The sequence below is a fragment of the Archocentrus centrarchus genome (assembly GCF_007364275.1).
Source record: "Archocentrus centrarchus isolate MPI-CPG fArcCen1 chromosome 18 unlocalized genomic scaffold, fArcCen1 scaffold_23_ctg1, whole genome shotgun sequence".
In the NCBI taxonomy this organism is placed as follows: Eukaryota; Metazoa; Chordata; class Actinopteri; order Cichliformes; family Cichlidae; genus Archocentrus; species Archocentrus centrarchus.
The window spans coordinates 2219887-2245480 of NW_022060145.1; the positions used below are offsets into that span (position 1 = coordinate 2219887).

A 25594-nucleotide genomic window follows, 5' to 3' on the forward strand; every position below is an offset into this window, starting at 1 on the left:
TGCTACATTCACAGTACTGCACGAGGATGGGTCATCTGTCACTGCACTGGTACGAGACAGTACACTACACCGAAAATAACACCAACAGCAATAACTATAGTTACTGATATTCAGGTAAACATGACACAGAATATAACATCATTCAAAGTCCATCCTAATTACAGCTGTTTACACAGTTCCTCCAGCTGTTTCTTTTGTTGGCTAAACGGTTGCTTTTGTCACCACACTTCAGGTGGGCGCTGCCAATCAGCAATATTTTATCTGACATCAAAAATTGGTCCTATTATTGGCCCACTGAAATATATTTCAGGACAAGATGATAAACAATGAGCTTCTCAGATAAAGGAGACTGTAGCTTAGCCTGGGTGGCAACTTTACATTCTTGGCAATAACAGCACCGCTTTTATGTTTCAAAGAACAGACAACAATTCAAATCTGCAGCAAAGTGTGCTCAAATTTACAAACTCCGCTGACTTGGACATTCCAACAATAAAATACAATTTTTGTGGATTTTCTTTTAAATATATATATATATATATATATATATATATATATATATATATATATATATATATATATATATATATATATATATATATATATATATATATATATATATATATATATATATATATATATATATATATATATAATAAGATTTTACAGTAACACTCATGGCTGACACAGAATCAAAATGCACATCTTTTTCATAGAAATCATACAAAGACATTCCATTCACACTGGTCGTCACATTCATGTGCGTTAGGCGGAGAGGAGTGCTGTTGCAGAATGTGTCCACTGTGTGGCAGCATGTAGGTATCCTGGATTGTGTTCAGTGCAATTTCTCATCAGTGTAGAGAGTTGGGAATCTGGCACGCTGTAGCACATTCTCTGTCTCGCTCTTGAAAGTGGCTGATTTGGCTTCTTGAACACCGACCGTAGGAGGGATTCTGAAATAAAGAGCTGAGGTCTGTCACTCTTCAGTTCAAGACTCCTGCAAAGACTGCCATACGCTGACAGACAGATGATGCTACTGTGAATGCTGTGGGAAACAGTCACAACTGTGAATAACTGCACCGTCCCTTTGCGAGGGACGATCACAAATCAGGCAAATCAAGATGTTCTCTATGTCAGTTGGTGTGATATACTGTATTTGCATGGAAATGTGCACCATTTTATTACACTATATGTATAATATCAAAGACATATTAAATTAAAACCACCCTTATTCAGTCTTACTATCATTCACACAGTTTATTTAATCAAACAACTCCAAACAAATTGCTGTTTGTCCCACGGCCCACTTGCAGGTTGATCTGTTCATGTTGTGATGCCTTTGCTGTTATCTAGTTGTTTACTTGGCAAAACTGTGGTCCAACTGAAGTGTCAGATAAATCTCAGAGAGTGTTAGACATCCTTCCACAGTACCATATTTGGTTCATATTTTCCTGTTTGGTGCACTTTTTTCTTGCAAAACATGAACTTGTTTCACTTCTGTGGGAATAAGCTGAGAAACGTATTCCCACAGAGACTTGCACTATGACTGATCAGCCATTTGAGGTTTCTAACAGGCAAAAGGTTGCAGAATGACAGCGCATTAGGGTGTTTCCCCTGCACTTACATGGGCTACATACATGTCTTTAACTGGATAAGAAAAGAATTCTGTCAAACTGGGAAATATGTAAGTATGTTTGAAAGTAACCAGCACCACTGTAGCTAAATAATTAATGCCAGGCCATATTAAGTCGTGAAAAGGCTACTGGTTCCATGATAGCCAGGCTTCCACGGGTTAGTGTGGCCAGCCTGTCACATAACGTCTCATAAGACTGACTGTTAGTTTGACACTTTAACACCAGATATCATTTTAAATTGTGAGTTTTAGAGGGGCCTGTCATTGTGTTTGATGGACAGACATGAACGTGGAATCAGTGTTCTACTCTAAAAAAGAGAAATGAGAGCCTTTTGCTACAAACTCCCATATTATGGATATTAAATGTGAGCTATGTAGATTTTACACATGAAAAAATGTTTTAGTGAGCCTTTGGGAGCTACTCAAAGTTTCAACTTCCTCATGCGACTTGAGGCAGTGAACTTTGCCTGAGTCAAGTGTCGGGTCTTGCTGACCTTACTGACAACAAGAATTCTCCTGGCCAAATATGGAAACTATGAACTCAAGTGAAAATCAATTAGGAACATGAAAACATATGTCTATAACAATCATCCAGTAAAAAGCAAATAAGTGACCAAAGTGCATCTCTCTCACCTGGTTATAGATGGACATCAAATACTCCTTCCTCCACTGTCTCTATATCCTCCTCAGCAATCACTAGAGGGAACAGAGAAGGGGAGGGTAAAGAAATGAGTAGCAGATTGGTCAATCAACTGGAAATGCAAAACATTGCCTAAAGCCTAGAAATGTGTGGCCTTTGTCTATTTACCATTCTCAATTCTCATTTGTCTGGCTGTATTGTCCTGCCCACTGATGGAGCAGGTTTGCACTGATACAAAATTGAGCCAGGCAGGGCGCCACTTTTGCTAATGTCTGATGAAAACACCGCCTTTATGAGTCACTAGCCTCACTGCGGTGGGCCATTTACATTTCCATTGCAAATTACACTCTATTGTTGGAGAAAATCCTCCAAATGTCAGCTCTCCATATGCTCAGAGGAAGACAAAAGCACTCTTCAAAAAGTGGAGGTGTTGCAGTGATGACATGAAGTCAAAATTCCTCTAGGCTACAATATTTATTTGAGGATGCTTGCAATAGAAGATTCTATTTTATCAGCATGAGGGGCCAAACTTTAAGGTCTGCACACATATCAGGAGAGTTGAGACTGCATTCAGTCCTGCTGGAAACAAATAGTATATATAAAAAAAAAAAAAAAAAGTTTCTTGATGCTCATAAACACTTATTTTGTGTTTTGCACATGTCTGTAGAGCACAGCCGGCGGGCAGTTGCATAAGCACTGTAGGGACTAGAAATGGGGGATAGAGCTGGTCTGGCTCTATCCAAACATGTTTAAACTGATCAGAAATGTTGTAAATGACAGTTATTGGTGGAATCACAAGTCATTTATAATTTTTAATGCAACAAATATGTAGACATAGGGATGCATTTCAGCAATCATTACACCACTATTCCAGCAGTTGTTGGAACTTTTTAAAAACTTGGAAAAAGGAGGAAGTCTAGCTGTGGGTTGACGCGCCTCACCAGTATTCTGCAGGCTGGGCGGGGTGTTAGCAGGAGGAGGGAAGCTGTAGGATCTAGCCTGGAGGGCTGGCGGTGCTTCATGGCTGATGCTCTTGGTCCTCTTCCGGCACTCGACAGCCAGTCGGCTTCGGCAGGCCTTGTGGCAATTCACCCCGCAGGCTGCAGTCGGAATTTTCACGTGACGGGAGAAAGATGGAGGCAGGGACAGGTTTCGGGAGAGGAGGCGAGGACGGGGGGATTGGAAGGGAGGGAGGGACAATCGGCGAGACAGAAGACGAGACAGGAAGAAAGGATGGGAATTCCAGGGGTGAAGGGAAGATGGAGAAAGGAGTGGAGAAGGAGGGTCAGACAAAAGGGCGGGTGCAAACTGATGCAGTGGGGCAAATGGGAGAGCTAGCGGTGACAGTAAAGTGCTTCGACATGCTGTACAGGCACACAAACATTGGCACATGCACACAGTAAGGCCGACTGTGCCCGACAACAATTCTGTCAACTTGGGGTAGTCTACAAGGAGAGGAGTGATGGGTCACCCAGCAAGGCAGCAGGAAAACACGTGAGTCACCTGAATTCACATCAGCAGAAATCTGTCCTCGCTCGTAGTTAATCATAAACTGTGTAGATGAGCTGAGGCTGCAGTATACAGTAGTATAAAGAGAAGAGAGCAGTAATAAACTAGAAAGTGGCTCTCTAACTCTAATTTTGCCAATGCTCACATGTTTACCATACATATTTTTAACACTATATGAATCTTTCACTCTTAAATATCACAGATATTGTCAGTACCCAAATATTGAGACACACATATCAGTTTTAAAACTGAAAGCACTCTCAGGTCTATCCAATAAATATGAAGATATAACTGTTGCTCCTTTCCCCCAGTCTTTAAGCTTAGCTAAGCAGCTGTTAGATGACAATTCATGTTTAACAGACAGATATTAGACAGGTCTTCGTCTATGCAAAAAAAAGTCAACTTCCTTAAATGACAAACTGATAGAAAGGGGTAAAGATGTTTCTGTGATATTTACTGATATGAAGGTTAGTATGACCACAGTCCTATACCATTTCAGACAGTGAGAGGTCTCTGAAACCTCAGTAGCTGACATCAACTACCCCATTACACACACCAGACACCACACACAGATCAAGAGCACTCCTGCACTGCACTGCAGTGGGTGATTCATTTCAATTATGTGCCTGCCGGTCTGTCTACCTCCCTGAGTTTGGGCTAACAATGGTAATGGGGATGAATGGCTGTGGGGCTCTCTCATTGACTTCCCCTGGTCTCATTAATGGAACAAACCAGAACTAAAACTCCCAGTCCCAGACTCGCAGAATGCACTCCTGTAGAGTGGAGAGGACACGGGACAGTGTGAGGGTGAGTGGTGCATGTGTGCGTGTGTGCATCATCAAACATCAGTCTCTTTGTGTGGCTCCGCTTCTGCTGCCCTGGAATGGTCCCTTATTGTAAAAGTAGCAATCGTGTGCTTGTGTTTGCATATTCATAACTACATTAATATAGTTATAAGTAACTAATATATAATTACTTATATATTAATAAGTGCACAGGCTACACTGACTGAGAAATGTTTACCAAAAAAAAGTGAAATGAACTTTACTTTGTTTAAGACAGTGAAAGCAGAGGAATGCCATCTGTAAACTATCTGTCTAACTTTTCCCATTCAGATGTAAAGTGTGATTCAATCACTTCTTTGAAAGGCTAAAGCAGATGGAAACTCGGTTCATATGCATTTTAGATCTGGCATCACTTCCAGACTTTTGCTTGACATCTGAGTGGCAGCATATTTAGTGCAAGATATTTAGAGAATTTAACATCTGCAGATCATCACTCTGCTTTATGACATCAGCACAGACCACCAGCAGTATGTCCACAGGGGGGGGGCTTCAAATGTATTTATGAAGCTAATGACAGGCAGTGTGACAGGGTGGAGGTAGCTGGCCTCCGTGTGTGTACATTTGTGAAATGAACCAGCTTCTTCAAACACAGGTCCACTTTGAGGCCTGAAAGGGCAAGTAATTGTCCATTGTGTGTAGCGCATTCTCGGTCGATGGCGCTTATCCAGCTGTTTGTGAAGAGGGCTTTGAATGTGGGCATAGAATAAAATAGTGTGGCATTTACCTAGCACTCAAAATACTGTATGTGGAATGTGCAATAGATGGGAACCAATGGCTTCAAAAAGAATCTTAATTCCTTGAAGCCTGTACCCCTCTGGGTAGAACAGGTATATTTGTGTAGAACACGGGGAACAAAAGCTAAATGAATTCCTCTCTTACCTTTACATTTGTAGCCTTGCTTGTAAAAGCCCCATATCTGGAAAAAAGAAAAAAAAACAATGAAACTGGGGGTGGGAGTGGGGTTGGATGTTAATTATGACAGATTTTTTTTTTTTTTATTGAATACAAGAAGCACTTTCAGATCCTCAGGTTGATACAGCTATTATAGTAACAGTTATAAAGCAATCTGCAACCTTGGCTATGTCTATAAGAATCCCCCATTATCACCAAAAAATATAGAAAAACAACATATGTCTCCTTTGAGCATGCTATAAAATACTAAATGGGACCAGTATATGTACAGCAGTGCCTGCCTGGTTCTTGTATAGCAGTTTTCTACTCTAAACTCAAGGTGCTTTCTATAGCATGACTCATTCACCCATTCATACACCCTCTTTCTACGTCTAACTGCTTTCTATAGAACATTCACACTCACAATCACACTCCAATGAACGCATCGGAAGAAACTCTGGGTTCAGTATAACCTGCTCTACTGCCCGAGCTACAGCCCCCCCCCCCCTCCCCTCCCCTCCAATCATTTTGATGCTGTTATATTATTTATGTTATCTGTCTCTAACCTGTATGGAAAGGTGGACTGAAATGAATGAAAACCAATAACTTCCTGTGAAGTAGGGAATTACTCTAAAAACTTACACACCGGAAAATGGTTAGCTATAAAGAGAAAAGTACACATAATTGTGCTGGTTAACGGGCTAAAACGTATTCAAACACCTTTACAGTTCACATCTCATTATCCCCCCCATTGATGCTGAGGTACTGAATGAAGGCCAGACAAACACAAACCAAGAAAGATGCACAATGAAGCAAAGAGACATGTAAGGTGGGAGTACGAGATAGAGGGAAAGAAAGAGGGGAGGTTGGTGGGACAGAGGGGGTGGAGGGGGACCGAGATCAAGCGGGATGCGGGGAGCGGACAGGCGGTGGGGGAACAATGACATGAAAGAGCTGAGCTGGAGATCACACACTGCACTGGCACATCTAAAGGCACAAAATATCCTGACCTCTTCACAAACACACATACAGATGCACACACAAACCTACATGCATGACAGCAAATCCGCATACACCTGTGGATGCACATTGACACAAAGGAAGTCAGTCTCTCTCGCTCTCACTCTCACGCACACTCTCTCACACACACACACACACACAAACACGCGCACACACATACACACACACACACACACACACACACACAGCCAGAGGCTTTAAAACAAAGACAAGTTAGTTCTGAGCAGAACATCCAAACACAACAATCATCACAGCCCTGCCTACACTGACTGACCTTTAAAGCCTCTGTAGACTGCAAAACACAACACACTACAAACACACTGATGGAAATGGAAACACACTGACTTGACGATTTAATTTAAGCTTTGCTGCTTTTACTGCCAGTAGTTACACATTTGAGATAAAAGACTCAGAGACATTTATGTTTCTATTTCCTCTTCCTTTCAAATGCCTCCTTGCTGGCTTTTGAATCAGCACTCGTGTAAATGAATGATGGGCTGCCATGTTAAAGGGTACTGCACTTGAAATGGAAAGCAGATTTAATTTAATTTCTCAGGTATGTTATCTTTAATCGAGTAGGCAAGTTCAAATAAAGTGAAGCTTTCATATGCTGTTATAGGCACAAAATGTGTTGAACTCTGCTCTGTCTTTTATTCCTAGAAGGTAATAAAAAAATTATGTTATATTCTGGTTGTGCTAAATTGCTCGATACAATAAGAAAAAAATGAAAGAAGGTAAAATTATGCTTTTGCACAATGAGAAAAGCTTCCATTAGTCATTTTACAGAAATCACATGAACCTTTCTTTGTTATTACCTTTTTTTTTTTTTTTTTTTTTTAAGTAATTTCAGATGAGGTTGGTTTTAAGAACACAAAACAATTGCATCTGCAGTCATTCATATGTGGCGGGTTTGCTTTGTTCTGGGACGTCCATGTGCACACGTGAATTAGGCAGAATTGTGCAAACATGGAAAAACAGAGACAAGGAGAGCAGCTGTATGACCCAGCATAGAAGACAACAGGCAGGATTGTCAATAGATATGACACTATTTAAGTCAGACACAGTGTGGGGGGGTGGGGGGTGAAGATGGGTTCCAAAGCAGCTTGCAGCATTGCAGCAATTGTGCGCAGGCTAAAATGGATTTAGCTGCATGCCCTCTGTGAGATTTATCTATTGGAAAAAGGTATCAGCTGAGCAATCAGCCGGCGTGGGCTGACACTAAGATCAGCTGATCTGCCTGGATTGCGGCTGAGCTTGATTTTGTGGCAGAGCTGAACTAACACAAGGCACGGTTTCTTTCTTATCAGGAGTCTGTTAATCTTCTACTTTTAATCTTATTTCAGATTTGAATACATTTTGCCAGCCTGAATCTTAACAACCCTGAAACCATTACCACCCTTTTGTTCAATTACTGTTCATGAATCACTTGCAATCAACTCAAGTTCCAGTTTCTTTTCCTTCAGGTCATGTTTGCCCTGACTGCAGTAGCTCTGCGTGCCATATATCCATTTAATGATATGTTATCTTCAAAAAATGCTTCCTTTTAAGCTTATAAATGTAGTAAATGTATACATAAATGCTAGAGTTTACTGATCTATCCAGCTATTAACTATGAAACTACAGCCAGCAGCCAAATAGCTTGGTTTAACATAAACACAGGAGTCATGTTAGCCAATTAAAGTGACTTAAGAGTCTTTCTGAACCACACTAATAAACACAGTTTGTTAAAGTCTTGTCATCACATTGGAGAATCAGCTGTGTTTCCATGAAATAGTTCATAACCCCTGGTACAACTGCAAGTTTTTGTAGCAGATACATAGTTGGTGACCTGTAGGGATAAAGGCAGTCGTTTTTATGCTGAGTATCTACCTCCTGGTTGTAGCTTTGCATATAAAAATCAAAAGCAATGAGCCGGTGAAATGTAAAGTCTCCTCTCTACTTTAAATCTGTCCTGAACAGATCCAGCATGGAGACTAAGCATGATAGAAAAATATCAACCTGATGAACTGCTTAGCTTGCAGAAGTGATTTCAGATAGTTAATCAAGTCTTATACAGTTTGCAGCTTCAAGTGGTTTGAACATCAAAGGAGGAAACAGCAAAGGAAAAGGAGAATGAGAACAGTCCTATCACTGCAAAAATAAAAACTAAAAGTTTGAGACAGGCCTCGTATTAGAAGAGTAATCTCCTTTAAAAATGTATATTTAATTCTGTCCTAATAAAATATTCCAACTAACAGTGAGATAGATTTAAACAGTAACAATTTTGCAAACAGTAACATTTGCATATTCAACCAAAGCAAAAAAAAAAAAAAAAAAAAAACAGAACTAAGAGAATTTGCAGAACTTTTCAGTTTTAGCTCATAGCAAAATCTCCTTATCTTACCAAAAAAATGCTAGTCATATATCAAACCATACAGTCTTTTTGAACTTGTGAGAAAAATATGCAACGCAAGACCAGATTGTGTAAGATCAAGATTTTATCCTGTTAGTATTTATCTTTTTTTAAAGCACTGTTTTGCAGCCACTTGGTGTCCAGTATTAACTGCTAAAAGATTTCTAATGATTAGTTAAATCAAACTGTATTATTGATGTTGTGTTAATATCAAAACATGCATTTGCAAATAACTAAAATAATCAAATAACTAATCAAATAGCTAATAGTTTTACCATCAATAATTTCTACTGCCTGGGCAAAATTACATAAATCTATTTTATATTCTAACAGATCTCCACTCAGAGGGGCTCTTTACACCAGTAAAGGAACCGTCTACGACATAAATGTGTTTATAATTCCAAAGACAGCACCGTCTCATTTGCATTGGCGATCATGAGGGCTCTCTCACTCTCACTTGTTATCGCTGAGAATAACCTGCTTTAGTTTGACGTGCTGGATTTGACGCAGCATTTTAATTTACGCAACTTTCAAAAAGCTGATTATGATTCACGAGTGACTTTAATTTAGATGACCACCATTTGAAAAAGCTGCTTTAACTTAAATCTGGTGCACATATCTAAACAGCAGCTGAAGTGAAAGAGCAGGTCGTCCATTAAGCATGAGAAACACTGTAATGCACTTTATGGAAGTGCTAAGGTTAAAAGGTGCCGTATGAGCGCGGCAAACTCAGCCATAAATCCTTGAAGTCGACTTAATCAGGACGCCTATCTTACAAAAACACATTTTCTCTGCTTGTGATAAGCGCATTTTGTTTGAAGTGAAAACTTAGACATATTTTTTTGAGCTTACATATTTAGCTTACATATCAAAATGTGTAGGCGATAGTTTGATCCTTCAGCTTGTGCATGCTGACATGCAAGCAAAAGGATCAAACTGTACTGTGATGCTGAGATTTCTACCAAAGTTATAAATATAACATGTCACAGGTTGAAATAGGCCAACAGATTTTCCGCTATTTTAAAATCAATATGAAATTTCTATTATTTATATTGTAAATTTGTATATTTAAAAAAAAAAAAAAAAATGTTAACACCACTTTAATCAAAGGTGGAGGACACAGCTGTTTCAGCGCCTGTCATTTAAGTTCAAGGCTATGAAACCATTTTCAAATATATACCAACAGAGACTCATCATTCTCGGGAATTTACACTTTTTTTGCTAACCCTCTACCGTACATTTTTGAGCATTTTTTATTTGTTTTGTTTCTGGTGGTTCTGTGATTTTGACTAGAGGAGAAGCATCAAAAGGAGCCTTCCGCAGTCTGTACCTTGAAAAATCAAGGAAACAGTGCCTGAGACACGCAGCCTGGGAAAAATATCAGTGACTGTAATGAGATATTTTTATCTTTGTCACAAGGTATGAACACTCAAGGAACTCAAGACCGAATAAGAGATCCAGTATGTGCCGAAAAGACTCACACTATGCATCGCTCTGTGCAATCTCTCCTAAAACTGCTTTGAATTTTTTCTTAAAGCTCGCTGCATCCTCCTGACATGGAGAAGCACATACAGAGTGCGATGGCTCCCTGCTTTGATAAAATTCAGCCACTAAAGCTACTAATTAAAAGGTAAGGCAAAAGAAGACTGAAGGTCCTTGTGAAACACGGGTGAGTGGACTCTGGTGTTTACAGGATTGTACAGCATGTTTGAGGTGAGTGCTGAAAAATGGGCTGCAGGAAAACATTGTTTTTGCACAGGAGCCAAGAGGAAAGCAGGCAGATGAGGAAGTGGTTGCTGTCTCTACCTCTGCCACACACACACACACACACACACACACACACACACACACACACACACACACACACACACACACACACACACACAAATTCAAAGGAAGAAGACTGCCAGAGTGCTTATCTTTCCCTGCTCTGTACTCTCTATTTCCCCCATGATGATTTGAAAATAAGTTTCCCCTTGTTAGCATGCTTCTGTGCACATGAGTGTGTTTCATTTTAATGAAAACATATATACGGTGAGCCCTACCTCTCTCTTGAGAATCGTCCAGCTTATATGCAACATAAAGAAATTAATATGATGTCATCTCAGCATCTCCACTTGAATATAAAATCCCTGTTCTCATTACAACTGAGTCACTGTCTGTGTCTCAATAACACAGAGCTCCTTGAGGGACTTTAGGGAACGTTAAGGGCCAGAGGATGCACACTCACACACCCACAACACTGCCACAGACGAGTGTTATCATCTCGCCCAGTTATCCTCCTCTCATATTACCCAGAATGCAGCTTCAGCAGTGTGTGGCTGCAGCTCAAAATGATGGCAGTACCCTGACCTGACAGGAGGAACCTTATAAAGAGATGCACTACCACAGGATGACAGTGACAGCCAAGACAAATAATGAAGTGCGTGACACTTGGGGGGGTTCATAAATCATACAGCTGAGTCAGTGCCTAAAATCAAGCATTTCAAGGACTGTGATTTATGTAATTTTTAGCATCGGCTGTGGTCAAAAGTAGAATCATACACAAGCTCAAAAGATGACTACTGTTCATGTTTTAGGTGCAGATGTTTACTCACAAAGCCAGCACAGTGTTCACAGAATGTGGGCTTGACATAGGTGGTCTCGGTAAACGTGTGGATGAAACCCATCTTGCAGTTCAGCAGAGAGCTGGCTTTCATAAAGTAGTCTATCATCTCTTCTCTGCTGATCTTCCCGTCTCTATAAGAGGAAGCAGAAAAACATGAACTCCATACAAAGCAGATTACGCCTTGGCTCAGTCTATAAACTGCTTATGAATAAATCTGCAGAGTCTCACTGGTTCTTGTCCAGTTCTCCGAACTTGCTGAGGTATGGAAAGTTGTTCCTGATTGCTTCAAATTCATCCCTGGAGATGTTTCCATCACCATCCGTGTCAAAGTTTTTGAAGACGGACTGAAAACAAGAAAGTTCTCAAATAATCAGGCTTAGGAGAACAGTTTTGATTTTGCAGGCAAACTGATTGCTGTATTTGCTGGTCACTTACTTTGAGTTTTCAAAGTAAGTGACCCAAATTGATCAAAAACTGCAACATGTCTTTAATGGCGGTAACTACAACTATAGCTCATTTTTATCCTTATCCTTGCCATACTCCTCAGGCCCTGAGAGATACAGATATGAAGGAGCAGAGAAACTCACCTCCACCATCTTCTCTATGTGTTTCTTGATGATCGTTGGGTCAGCGCTGGGCTTCACTGAAACGGCCCACTCGTCAATCATGGTGGGCTTGGGTTCAGGTGCGGGGGCGGGGCTGGAGTTCGGCTACAGTGGATGAGAAATCAAAGACTGTGAGATCAATATTAAACCAGAGAACTCATGCAAAGAAAGCTGCTGCTGCACAAAGCAGAAGTCAAGAATAACCTCGGTAGATCAGAGTGAAAAGGAGGATTAACAATATATGATATTTTAACATCTTAAGATAAATGTTCTCTACAGTATATCTGTCAATAATGCAGCCAATTTGGGGCTAAGGTTCACAGGGTACACTTAAAAAAAATCACCTATATCTATCATCAATATCAATATCTATAACATCAAGGCTAGAGTAAAGTGGAATACATCTGTATGGGAAGCCAAGGATTGGGAACACACTGGATGTGTACATCGCCATGCTGCTTACCACTGGCTTGCGTGGTTCCCTCTGTAGAGACATCTGATAGATCTCCTCTTCTGTGTGATACTGGTCCAGAGACACCTGCACAAACAGCCAATGTAAGTAAGGCCTATAAAAAGAACTTAAGCCAGTTCCATTCATCAGAATCACCATAATATAAAATCATGTATTAACCCAAGTGTTTCTTTCACATAACAATACTTTCATTTTTAAATGTAAAATATCTACTCTATGAACTTTAGGCTTGAAAAGTAAAGGTGTACCTGTCAAATCTGTCCTAGAAAACTTAAGCTGAACGCTAAAATGCTGTTTGCTTGCTGAAAAAATGATACCTTGAGATGTCAGTGGATTATGTGAGCACCCTATACGTCTAGTTAATGTTAAAAACCTAATGTGATCTGTGCTAGCAAACTACTGCAGTTAGCTAAAGCACTACATGCATTTAAGTGTGATGAAAGTACAATACTCAAAAGGCTTTAGCACTTACAGAAATAGCATAGCCTAAAACTGAAAGTTCAGTATATGTGTCAAATTCACACAGCTGAGTGTCAGGAGCAATTTAGCAGCTTATAAAAATGTAGTTCTTGGTTCTTTGGCCTGTTAGCAGTCCTTGTCACCACTCAGCAGCCTGCAGCCAGATGTTTTCTTCAATGTCTTGCTATCTGACAGAACTGACAAGGAGGGCACCTTAACGCAACATAAAGATTCAGAGCTCTTACACACCTATTACACTGCTCAACAAAATTAAAGGCAAAGTTGGGGCATGCTTGTAATGAGGTGTCCTGAGGTACTCCTCCCATATCTGGACCAGGTTATCACCGCACTCCAGGACAGGCTGAGGTGCAACCTAGCGGCGTTGACCTGACGGAAACATAATGTCCCAGAGGGGATCTACTGGATTTAGGTCAGGGGGCCAGTGAATGGTATCAAATCTCCCAAGAACTGCTTGCATTCTCTCATTGCCTTGCAACAGAAGGAACCCAGGACCCACTGCACCAGCATAGGGTCTGACAATGAGTCCATGGATTTCATCCCAATACCTTATAGCAGTCAGGGTGCTGGTGCCTAGCCAGCATGTTATGCTGCCTTTAACAATATATACAGTATATATACAATCAGTGACGTGCAGTCAGGGGAGGCAGGTGAGGCACGGCCTCACCTGTCATCGTGGAAATATAAAATTAAAAAATAAATTAAATGGTTATATTCATTCAGTGATTTGTATTTTAAAGTTCTTTTCCATTTAACTACACCATTTTTAGATTAGTTTTTTTCAAAATCGTTGAATTTTCGCATTTGCCGGTCAAATACTAAGAGACGAACGGTGAGGCACCAGCCCGGCGAGCCGCACCACGGATTGCGCAATCCGTGGTGCGGCTCAGTATAGTCATTGCCAATGACTACTAACTGTGCTGGCATGCTATGCAGTGAGACCGGATTACTTTCCCTTTGCATGTGGCTATTAAAATGTTCTAACACTTTTACTATATGAACTAAATTTCTATATTTTAGCTGGTGTATATAATGCACAGTTTTTTTTTTTTGTTTTTTCATTAACAACTGTATGTGTGTGTAATGCATTCTTGTGTTGAGCGATCATGAAACTGCTGCGAAGAGACACTAGGTGAGGCACGCAGTTCTTGTGCCTCATGGTAGGGGGCGCTGGTGATCCCAGGGACTCTACGACTCCTCGGTGGCAAGCTACCATAAACAGTTAGCAAGGCCAGTTAGTTTTTCCTGTTGCTTGGCCTTATGTTCAACATGGAAGATTACATAACTCAACTGAAAGAATTTTCTAAACTGGACTTTCAATCGAAGCAGAAGATAATAATTAAAGGAAGACCAACACCGGAGCTAAAAGGTTTGCTTCAGACTATGTTAATGTTAAACAAAACAACTGTTGCCAATCAAATGGTGAATAAGCTATATGTTTGTAAATCTGATGTGATGACGTCAGTGCCTCACCAGTCACGACCCTCACCGCACGTCACTGTATACAATATATATAGTATATATACAGTGAACTGTAGCTACTGCATGCTTTTGTTCTGAAAAATATGTCAAGTTGTTTGTCTAAGCACACATCATTATTATTACATTCTTCTATGTTTGTCTTTAACTGACCTCTGGAAATCTGGGCTAATTATGGCCCACATGTTCACAGTGCAAAGTGTGACGATCCACTCTGCCCTGCCCTCATTTTGACCTGCTTGTGTAGCAGGTCTCCTGCAAGCATTAGAGGGCTGGAATGGCTCGTTTGCCAGTCAGTGGCACTGGCAACACCTGGGCCCAATGTGTGCCAGTGCTCTATATAAGTTCTCACAGATCAGTTGATGTCGGGCTCTCCTCCTTGACACACTACTTTGGCTTTTGGTTTGGCTTCTTGCACTTGAAAACATGGCATATACTATTTCTTCACTCACGAAGAAACAGACACTACTGACTACACACATCATGGTTAATTGAAGTTCTGCTTCTGTTCCTTCATTTAAAATAAATAACTTTATTTAGCATTTGTGTGCATCTCATTTGTCATGGCTGTTCGGCCTGGTTCGTGACAAAAGTTGTATTTAATGGTCCAGTTTCTTGTACAATAATATCATATTGAATTCTTGAATGAGGCAGGCTTACAGTTTCTGTCATCACTTGACTTATGTGTGAACTGTAAAGTGACATGAAGTCAGCTGAAACAGATCCATTAACTGACTTACTGTCAAAGCTAGTAGTAGTAGTTGAAAGCTGAGGAAGAAAGTAAATATAGTAAACATGGGTCTATATCCATCAGTTAGTTTGTAAGTTTAAAAAAATACAAAAGCTCACTTAATATAACCACTTCAGTAATGATGCGGGAATTTAGATGGAAAAAAATTCAGCTTGTCAAAAGATGCATGTCAGAAAATGAATACTACAGTACAATATGGATCTACAGAAAGTGATATACACAGCTGTGTATGTGGTGGCCGAAGGGGGTATATTGCAAGAATCTAAAACTCTTAACAATCTAGTCATCTGAATCCAGGCATCTAATGACAACAAATGTGTTGTATCCAGATTTATCCAAATATATTTTCTGAACACATTTGTCTGCTATTTAACACAAAGACCCTTTCACACAAAAACATGTTCCTTATAAAACCTGTGAAGCAGAGTCATATCTGACACAGCCAATCTGGCAACAGGCAAGAGAGAAGTATCTATTTTTGGCACTAGTTAACATCATAGGCATGCAGTATATACAGACCACGGTTAACACATTTGAGCCCACTGTGACATAATCATATACTGCATGCACTCTCAGCCTCATAGAGCCACCCCCAAAAAAATCCCCCAGTGCTTCGCTCACTGCATTTCTGTTTCCTGTGTTTCAGTGAGCTGAAACCAAAAGGACAAAATGATTTTCTTTTCAGTTAGCCATCTGATTTTCGAGGAGCTTACGCTTATGAAGTTGCAGGTAGTTTATCGGAAAAGCTAAACAGAAAAGTGACCTGTGTGGTTTCCTTATTTTAGCGCTCAAAAATAAGGCGTGCTTTCCCCCTCTTCATTATTGTGAAGGATTTATTGACTTTCTTTCCATCTTTCTTTCCTCTCCTGCAAGCCAAGCAGGACTCATGCTAGATCAACTCCAATAAACACTGGCCTAAGATAATTGGATATCGACTCTGTCCAGCAAACTTTTTCTCTTGCCTCTCAGCCCCAGAAGCTGTCAAGTTATTTTCTGCAATCTCACAGCAACACCTGCTACCAGTAATTGATCTCTTAGGATTGTTTAAACTCAGAAAGCTCTTAAATTCAGGAAATTCTTATTTGCATCTGCCAAAAATACTGACATGAACACACAAACACACACACACATTCTGGGTTGTGAAGTTGTAACATGCTAAAACAGCACCTCAGCTTTCAGGCTAAAGAGCAGGCAACAACAATTAAGGTGTCATTCTCATTCACTATTACAGGATATTACAGATTATCCAGTTTATTCTAAACTGGAGGTGGACTAAAATATTTGCTCAAATGCTCACTAAAACCATGAAAATACATTTCCTTTATATTGACACTATAATTTAATTTAAAAATTAAAATTGAAGGAACAGAAGCAGAACTTAAAAGTTTGAAGACAAAGAGCAAATGAAAGGGGTACTTGGAGATCCATTGTGGTATGTTATGCTTCATCTCTCCGCCAAGTTTTATTTAATTTAGCTTGCTAGTTTTTGCATAATCTTGCTGACAAATATAACAATACACATGACGACAAACAGCGCTGAACACATACGTCCTCCTCAGTCCTTGCCTTGGTAAAGGAATAAGTACAGCTAAGCTATTAGTATAGTGATCTCTTAGGTAAAAGGCTTTCATGCAATAATGTTCGGATTTCAAAGAAGATGCTGCTACTCCTGAGATCCCCTTGGGTACTTTCGAAGCTAAAGCAACCTGACAGGCAAAGCTTTTTAGTCTAAAGGAGTAGACATGAGGTTTCAGAGCAGGTTAACAATTTAAAGTTCAGTGAAGACGATGCTGCAGGGGCCATAACTCTGTCCCGGATAAAGAACACTGATTCATTTTAAACAGTGGGCCTGGACTAACAGCATTACAATGATGAAAACAAAAATGCAGATTTAAATGCACTCTTTAATACTCTGTATCTGAATGTTAGCATTAAAGCTAATGTATGATATCTCTTTTATTTAAAGGGGGACTCTAACCATTTTGTTTTGTGGGTTTACTCAGTCTGTGACACATTTATGGAAGCATACATTTTCCTCCTGTATGGCTCAGAAGGGAGATTTATTTACCAGCGTGGGTGTTAAAAAGTCAGGATATCTTAATAACATAATGCTGCTTCTTGTTCAAATTAATTTAAGTAACTCAATATGTTGCACGTCTACTTTATCTTGCTTTTCATTTCCATCGTAATCAGTTTCAGTCAGACACTCAGTAACTAATTCCAGCAGTTATGTGTTAAACTACTCTGGAGCACATCTGTAAATCACATTTGCTTTGTGACTGAAGGTTCATGCTTTGAATGCTTATCGCTACACATGCTCTCTGGCTTTTGTCTGTACACAGATTTTGTCCCAGCTGGCTACAACAGTCTGTCTGACCGTGAGTATCAGACAGGCTGCCTGCTTCACTGGCTGGAAACAAAATGTTTGTCCTTCTCAAAATGTTTCCTCCTACGACCTCCTCACAGCCGTCTGGGTGATCAACGAATGCTTTCAACTTCTGTTCCATTCCATCATGACTTACTTGTTTCAGGACCTGATTTTTCTCCTATAATCATTTTAACTGTGCATGCAGAGGGAGGTAATTCAAGCCAAACATTTCTCTTGGGGTGTGAACAAACTTTATACCTACTGTAAGTAAGTTGAGCAGGTCGGTGTTGGCATCGACGTTAGGCGGTGTGGCCTGGATGAGCGCCAGCTCTTGAAGGATGGCGTAGAGCTGCTGGGTTTTTGCCAGGTTGACTCGTGTCTTCTCTTTGTCGGCCCAGTCGGGCAGCGCCACATGCACAGCTATCAGGTCTTTCAGGTGCACACCAAGAATGGGGAATCGGAAGCCGGAGCACTCAGAAAAGCGCTTGCGGTATTGACTGTAGTTGCCACATGATGTCACCAGTTCAATTAAGTTGTTAAAAACCTGCCGTAGGGCGAATGGATAGAGGGGGGGGGATATAAGTTTGAGGACTGACATGGACAAGCTTTCCTGTTTCGGGAAAGATTGAGTTAAAAGCATCGCAAACATTCTTTAAAACTTTGCTCCAGATGGACTTACATAACTGTAACTCATCCAACTGTTGCACTCAACTTTCTAGTCATGTGGTTCAAATTCATAGTTCTAAAAAGACACTGTGTAGGAGTAATGGGCACAGATAGGGAGCTTGGCAGCTCTCACAGAGAAGATGTTGAATACTCAGTCAGGATTTATTATCACTTGTAAGCTCAGTGCACTGACATGCAGCGAACACTGAATTTGTCTGGTAGAGTCTGGTTGTGAATTCCAGAAATAGGTGACTGATGGTTGCGAGTACTGCACCTTGTTGGTCTCTGCACTGATGTGGGTCTGCGTGTCTTTGAGACGAGAGATGGAGCTGTTGCTGAGGCCGCCCACTACTGCCATCAGTGTATTGAAGTTCTGCAGCTGCAGCAGTTTCTGTAAATGGAGGAGGAAGAAATATTAGGGGAAAGAAGATGTATTTTATGAATGTGCAAGTCAATATCAGAAGCAATTTGGCCAAAGACATTTTAGAGAGAAAGAGAAAGACAGGGTGGTATTTACAGGCAGTCAGAAAGATGCAGCTATGGAAAATAAATGGTACACAGGAGACTTCCAGGTTAAATATGCCCAAATACACATCCACACATAATCTGAATACCAACAGTTTAGTGAATGCTCTAACCTGTCTGTGTTATAGTTAGGCTAACTCTTTGTGAATGGCACTCTGTGGGGGCTGCTCGCTGCCCTTCAGACTGCTGGCATCTCAGTGAAAATCAATGAGGTCGTAGCTGCGTGGGAGGGCTGTCAGAGGGGATCATTTGATTCAGCTCAAACAACCTTTGGAATCAATGTGCAAAGCAGTATGGAAAGCAGGCCACCATCTGCAGAGTGTAGCTACACCACACATGCATGTGGTTGTCAGTGATGCCTGGGAAAAGTTTCACTGTCAACTGCCGCTGCTAAATCTTTCCATGTCACCTAACAGTTACCACACAGTGGATTGGTGATTTGGTATTCTTATCAAACGCAGGGGAGACATTTGCAAAGAACACTGCGTAATAAACTGAAGGCAGCCACATTTGCAATTTAAATTATAATGCAAGTCAACAGTTAAGAAAAAAAATAATCAACATGAGTCATTTGTAATGGGCTCTCAGTAGGATGTCGAAATGAGACACACCCAGTGCAAACTGAGGCAAGGAAATGTCAAGTACATAAAGACTACCTCCTGTGCTGCCTCTGAATACATCTGAAAGCAACTTGAGCATCATCTTTGTTCATGTATGTGTTTGCACTGGGAAACATCAGAGAATATTAAAGACTGAGGCATTTTAAACAGGAAAAGAATTAACGAGGACATTTTGAGCAGGGTTTGATCTTCTCAGATGTATCTACCCTTCGTGTGCAACCACTCTGCACAGATGGCACAATCCAAAATGAATACATGCAAACGCTGGAAATGCAAACACAAAACAAATGGGCTTAACTGGAAAATGTGTGCAGTTTTAGGGACCAAACACACAACTTAATAGAAAGAATTCAGGATAAACAGGTGGAGTGTGATTGCTGAGTTTCAATAACTAAATACATTAGCTCCTCTGATCCGCTTTAGCAGCAGCAGCAGGTGGAGGAAAAAAAAAAAAAAAAACACAGGATACTGACTGAAATACAGAAAAGGTAAACCATGATATTTTTATTTCTTTTATCATTTTTTATTACATCTTGCATTTGTGTCCTTTGGGCTTTTATATTCTTTTATATTCCAGGACAATTTTTAGTAATTGATCAGGTCTTAGATTAAAAGGTTGAGGTGAGTCCAGAATTTATTTTGAGTCACAGTGCTGTAAAAAAAAGTATTTGCCCACTTCCTGATTTCTTAGGTTTTTGTTTGTTTGTTTGATTGATTTTTTGCACATTTGTCACATTTAACTGTTTCGGATTTCAATATAAGACAAAAATAACCAAGTAAATACAGTATGCAGTTTTTAAATGATGATTTCATTTATTAAGGGGTAAAAAGCTATCCAAACCTACTTAGACCTATGTGGAAAAGTAATTGTCCTAATAATACGTAATAACCGGTTGCGGTTGTGCAGAACTGTAATTAAGCGTTTGCAATAACTGGCAGTGAGCCTTTCACATCGCTGTGGAGGAATTTTGTTGTTGATTGTTTTAATTCAGCCATATTGGAAAGATTCAGAGCATTAATTTAAGGTCATGCCGACTCATCTCAGTCGGACTTAGTCTTTCAGTCCTGGGGATCATCAGGACTTTGTTTTGTTTGTTTTTTTTATGGGGGGGCAAGCCTTTGTGTTCTTTTTGGTCAGCAGTTGTTTTCACCTGAAACTCAGACTCATAAACACCTCAACTGAGGCAAGTGAGGCCTGCAGTTCTTCAGATGTTCTGGCTTCTTTTGTGACCTCCTGGATCAGTTGTTGATGGAGTCTTGGAGTAATTTTGGTAGGCAAGTCACACCTGCCTCTCACTGTGGTTCACTACAATCCCAAAGCCTTAGAAACAGCTTTTTAACCCTTTCCTGACTGGTAGATGTCAGTGACTTTGTTTCTCATACGTTCTTGAGTTTCTTTAGATCGTGGCATGATGTGTTGCTTTTTGATATCTTTTAGTCTACTTTACTTTGTCAGTGATTTATTTTTTTTATTCAACAGGTCTGGCAGTAATTAGGCCTGGGTGTGGCAAGTGAAATTCCTTTCAATCAACTTTCCAAAAACTGTGGATAATCACAGTTAATTCATGAATTAACAAGGAGGGCAATTACTTTTTCACACAGGGCCGAGTAGGTTTGTAAAGCTTTTTCTCTTAACGAAATCATTTAAAAAACACTTGGGTTATATTAACATTTGTTTGATGATCTAAACATTTAAGTGTGACAAATATGTAAAAAACTAAAAAAACAAAAATCAGGAAGGAGGCAAATACTTTATCACAGCATTGTACATTCAGGTGACGGATTAGATTGTGTTAAAGTTTGCCGGTGCAAATGGACACAGGTTTGCAGACTGGCTCCAGAGACTGGATAAAAGTACTTCATGTGTGTGAAGTTACTCTGAGAACTGGCTTCATTAAAATGTCTGCACAGATCGAGTTTTGTATTCGTGTACTCTTTCTACTGAATAGAACCGCAAATTAACCTTCACCATAGAGGGTTAGCTGTGCAGCTCGTGTTACCATGGTTATGTACTCTGTTTAAAACTGAGCCAGCTTTGTATGTGAGGATGCTTTCAGGCACAGCAATGCTTTGGAGGTAAATCAAAATGAAGCAGAAATCACCAAGGATAAAAAAAAAAAAAATGAAGGTGTGAAGAACTGCAGTTCCTATAATGGCCACTTGAGGCTGGCTCTAAAAAGTCATCCAATCCCCATAGACTTCCATGTTAAAATGCCTGACTTTACAGCATTAAAAGGCATGTTTACAACGTGGTAAAGAGAACTGTTTAGTCCTCTGTGGATAATTTCCCCCTTCATAAAAACTGGAAGGTGAATTTTTATTAAAAATCAGCAGTGGGATTTTGTTAACACTGACAGCTAGGGGTGGTGCCCACTTTGTTTAACGATTGTGCCAGCACTGGTGGCTGTATCACTTTCTGCTGTGTTTCACCTCCCGTAACTTGACCTCTGGGTGGCATCACTTTGCTTAATCTAGCTTTGTAAAAAGTCTACACCCAGAATGTTCACATGCTTATCATAACAGTGCTAATATCTGTAATATCTGAGCATGATAAGTATGTGTATTATCTTGCTTTAGCATAATTAATTAGCAACAAACAAAAATAAAGTGACACCTAATGGGAAGCCAGTCTTTTAAAATGAGTATTAGAAAGGGTTCTCAGTTGATGGCAGTGAATGAGCAGTCTGGGAATCACCAGAGTTATTACAGAATATCCTGAGGGGAACAGGAATATCCATCTAACAGATGAAAAGCTATTTCACTCAGAACCTCAAAGGTCATTGTGTTTTCGCCAAAGAAAATGTCACCATAGCTCATCACAATTCATCCAGCTAGCACACTACTGTGCATCTACACATAAGGGTCTACACCTCAGCTAGTATCTGAGCTAAACTGCACTGTTTAACACTGTGGATTAGAAAGAAGAAAAAAAAAACTTTTCCTTTTTGATTAGCATCAATTGAAATTAACCCACTGACAAATATAACAGATTTTACAGGTGCACAGGTCTTAGTGACACCAATGTTCTGCAGAGTGGTTTGCGAGAAAGTCCACAATGGCAGGTTGACTGGCCAATAGATATTGCTGTTTGATGGTGATCTTTGGAAAGAAAGATGACTAAAACAGAGATCCTGAATAGATCAGAATGGAAAGAGCTAATTCATCTACCTTCCATAGAACTGAACGTTAGTTGTTCATCCTGTCAGCATCTGTCCTCACCTCTAAAGTATCTAACTCCATGAAACACTCAGGCAAGCTTAAGTGTTCAGTTTGAAACACTTGGGTGAGCTCTGCTGGGCTTCCTCTGACTAGAACCCTGCAGGGGTGTTAGATTGCTGGCGTACCCTGACAGAGCACATTATGTGTGACTGGCATCTGTTCTGCTGAAGATGAAATAAATGGAGAATGAGAGTAGACCTAAGCGACTCATGAAGATGAAAACAATCCCACAGTAGACTTGCAGTAAGTAATGAGGATGCATTCACAGAGAACTGCAGGCTATTAAGATGAAAATTATTCTTCCGTGCTGTCTATGCCTGACTGAAGCTCCCGCTTAACAGTTTAGATGAGCGAGTAGTCACATAGTGGGAAAACTCAGCCCATCTGGCAGACCAAACCAAGTGATATCATCAGACTGAACTGAAATCAATTACAGTGAAGCCCAGGGTGCCATTTAAAGGGATGTGTCTGTAGTGAAAGGATGGCAATCTCCAGACATATGGTCGGAAAACCATATACGTCAGCTAGCTGGTAGTTTCTTCCAGGAATTTGTGTGTATTAAGTATAGAAATAGTATAGAGTATAGAATGAAGAGGTGGATACAAGCCAGTCTAAAAGGTCTTTCAGTCATATTTCCTTAGTTGGAAAAACACTGAAGTTTCAGCATGACTCAACATGTTTTTGGCTACTGTTGAAAACATCTAATGGCAGCTTCCTGAAAATTCTTCAGAAAATAGCCGTTCTTCTGAATTTTTTCTCTTCTGAAATAAACATGTGGTTGCTTTTTTTTTTCACAGACTATGAATTTTAATCAAACATTTTTAGGAGAAAATAGGGTGGAAATATGTTGTTGACGCTGCCCAAAATCCACCACAGTTTGTGTTTCCCCTCACGTCTTTCATCCATCTCTGTACCTGATATTTCTTATGCAGCTGTGAGTCATGCTACCTGCACTAAGTCCCCAGTGATTCCTGTGCTTTTACTGAGTTCTTTCTGGCTCTACTCTGAAGAATAAGAGTCACACTATGTTTTTTTTTTTTTTTCTGTATATATTTGCAGCAAGTTTTACATACATCATCACCAAGAAATTTTTTTTTTTTCTGAAAGCCAACATATTATGTTTTAATTTTTTTTCTCATGTGCACTGTCGCAGTGGTTGATGCTCATATTCTACATGGCCAAAGTTTAAATAATATGTATGTATAGCATGTGTGAGTTAGGGCTGTGATAATAATAATGCTATCAGTCAGATTCATCTACGCTTTTTTTTGTGTCTGTTGTTGTTTTTTGGCAAATTAAATAAGCTCAAAATACATGTTCATGGAGGTGAGGAGAGAGAGAATAATCCCTTTATTTTTGAAGGAATTAATGTTCTTTTTTTCTTACAGTTGTGCCACCTCATGGGAAATCATGGCATATTTAGCATTTGTATGCAAGTCATAAGAGATCCTCGGTCCCTCTCTTGCTTGGTTTTCACAGTTATTTCTGATTCACCTTTTTCTCCTCCTTTAGCTCTCTGCCCCCAAGCAATCGCCCACTATCACTCCCCTAACCACCAAGCTTTCCCAACTGTAACAGGCACGGCAGACAGACCTGTGCCACTCGGATGAAATGGGAGATAACGGTGGCTCTCTGTGGGGCGGTGGGCTTGCTCAGCACCATAAGCTGGATCCACTGTGAGACGCTGTTAAAGAGCGTGATGAAGCGCTCCAGGATGGGGTTATCCACCGTGCAGCCATGCATCACAAAGCTGTGGTAGTCCTGAAACTAGAAGGAGAAGTGGGACATTGAAAACTTTCATTTATACAGTTTTACAGTAAAACATACTCACATCCCACAATAATTCTAGATATTAGAAAATGTCTTACAACAACCTCATGTACACAACCATTAACTATTTTGAGTATTTTTTTTTTTTTATGTGTCTTATTATGCCCTTTATGGAAGTTCAGTAGTGGGGCCCCTTTAAAGATGTGATTTTAAAAAGCTACTTTAAGATTCTTCCTTGCTGCAAAGGGTCACCACATCAGGTCACACTGCATGTTGGATTTGGCAGTTTTACACAAGATGCAACCCCAAAAGGGTTTTACATCTCCAGCAACATTTCACTTGCAGAGTGAACGTGTAAACCACTACACTGTTGAACCACACATATGAAATTACGAAATGCATAATTTCCAGAAGATGCCAACTCATCTGGTTTCAAAAAAAATATTATCAAGTACAGACTTTGAGAACACTGTTCCATTTCTCATCTGATTCATGACCTCGGTAGATACTTTCCTGATTAGTTTATGGTTGTTTGCTACTTTCGAGTGTTTCATATAGCAATATGTCCATGTTCGTTACATCTATCTAATACAGTCTATGGGAAACAGTAAGCCTGGTTTAGTCCAGTCTGAAGCATACATATATTATATACAGTTAACTGCCTGTAATGAAGAAAATGCAGACAAATAATCACACTATAATGATTGTAGCATATGTATGCATGCACGTATGTATGCTCCCCGTCTCCTCTTCGATGAGTGGGCCAATCTTGTAAAAAATTTGCATAAACGCTGCCTCGGGCAGTGTGAGTGCCAAAATCTATGTGGCGTATACAAATATTTTATATAAATCCCACAATCATATATATTTGTACATTTGACAGTTTGACTGAGTACTGAAATGTGACTTTACAGCTGCGTTCACCCCGCGCACATTTGTTGAGGTTTAGTGTTCATTCAGTTTGTGCACGTTTGACATTTGTTTTTTATTTTAGCGCAGATTTTATCTTCCCGGTGCAGCTGAGCAGGTGCTGATTATCAATCAAGTTATCAAAATAAACCATTATTAAATCTCTTGAAGTCAAGATGACAACACCGTCGGGAAGAG

General features: G+C 40.0%; 1 protein-coding gene across 2 annotated transcripts in view; it reads right to left on the reverse strand.

Annotated features, from left to right (window-relative positions):
• Window positions 1-669: 669 nt before the first annotated feature.
• The window catches only part of LOC115775099 (RAS guanyl-releasing protein 2), a 39392-nt gene continuing 14467 nt past the window's right edge, over window positions 670-25594 (reverse strand). Inside the window, exons 7-17 of one of the 2 annotated variants that reach the window (XM_030722593.1) lie at window positions 24311-24484; window positions 18628-18744; window positions 17950-18231; window positions 12604-12678; window positions 12123-12245; window positions 11764-11879; window positions 11525-11666; window positions 5504-5540; window positions 3212-3370; window positions 2264-2326; window positions 670-1042 (exon numbers count right to left, since the gene is read on the reverse strand). In XM_030722593.1, coding sequence (XP_030578453.1) covers window positions 2268-2326; window positions 3212-3370; window positions 5504-5540; window positions 11525-11666; window positions 11764-11879; window positions 12123-12245; window positions 12604-12678; window positions 17950-18231; window positions 18628-18744; window positions 24311-24484 — 1284 coding nt within the window. In that variant the 3' untranslated portion in view covers window positions 670-1042; window positions 2264-2267. The remainder of the gene's footprint in view (window positions 1043-2263; window positions 2327-3211; window positions 3371-5503; window positions 5541-11524; window positions 11667-11763; window positions 11880-12122; window positions 12246-12603; window positions 12679-17949; window positions 18232-18627; window positions 18745-24310; window positions 24485-25594) is intronic. The other variant, XM_030722592.1, reaches the window with a different exon arrangement.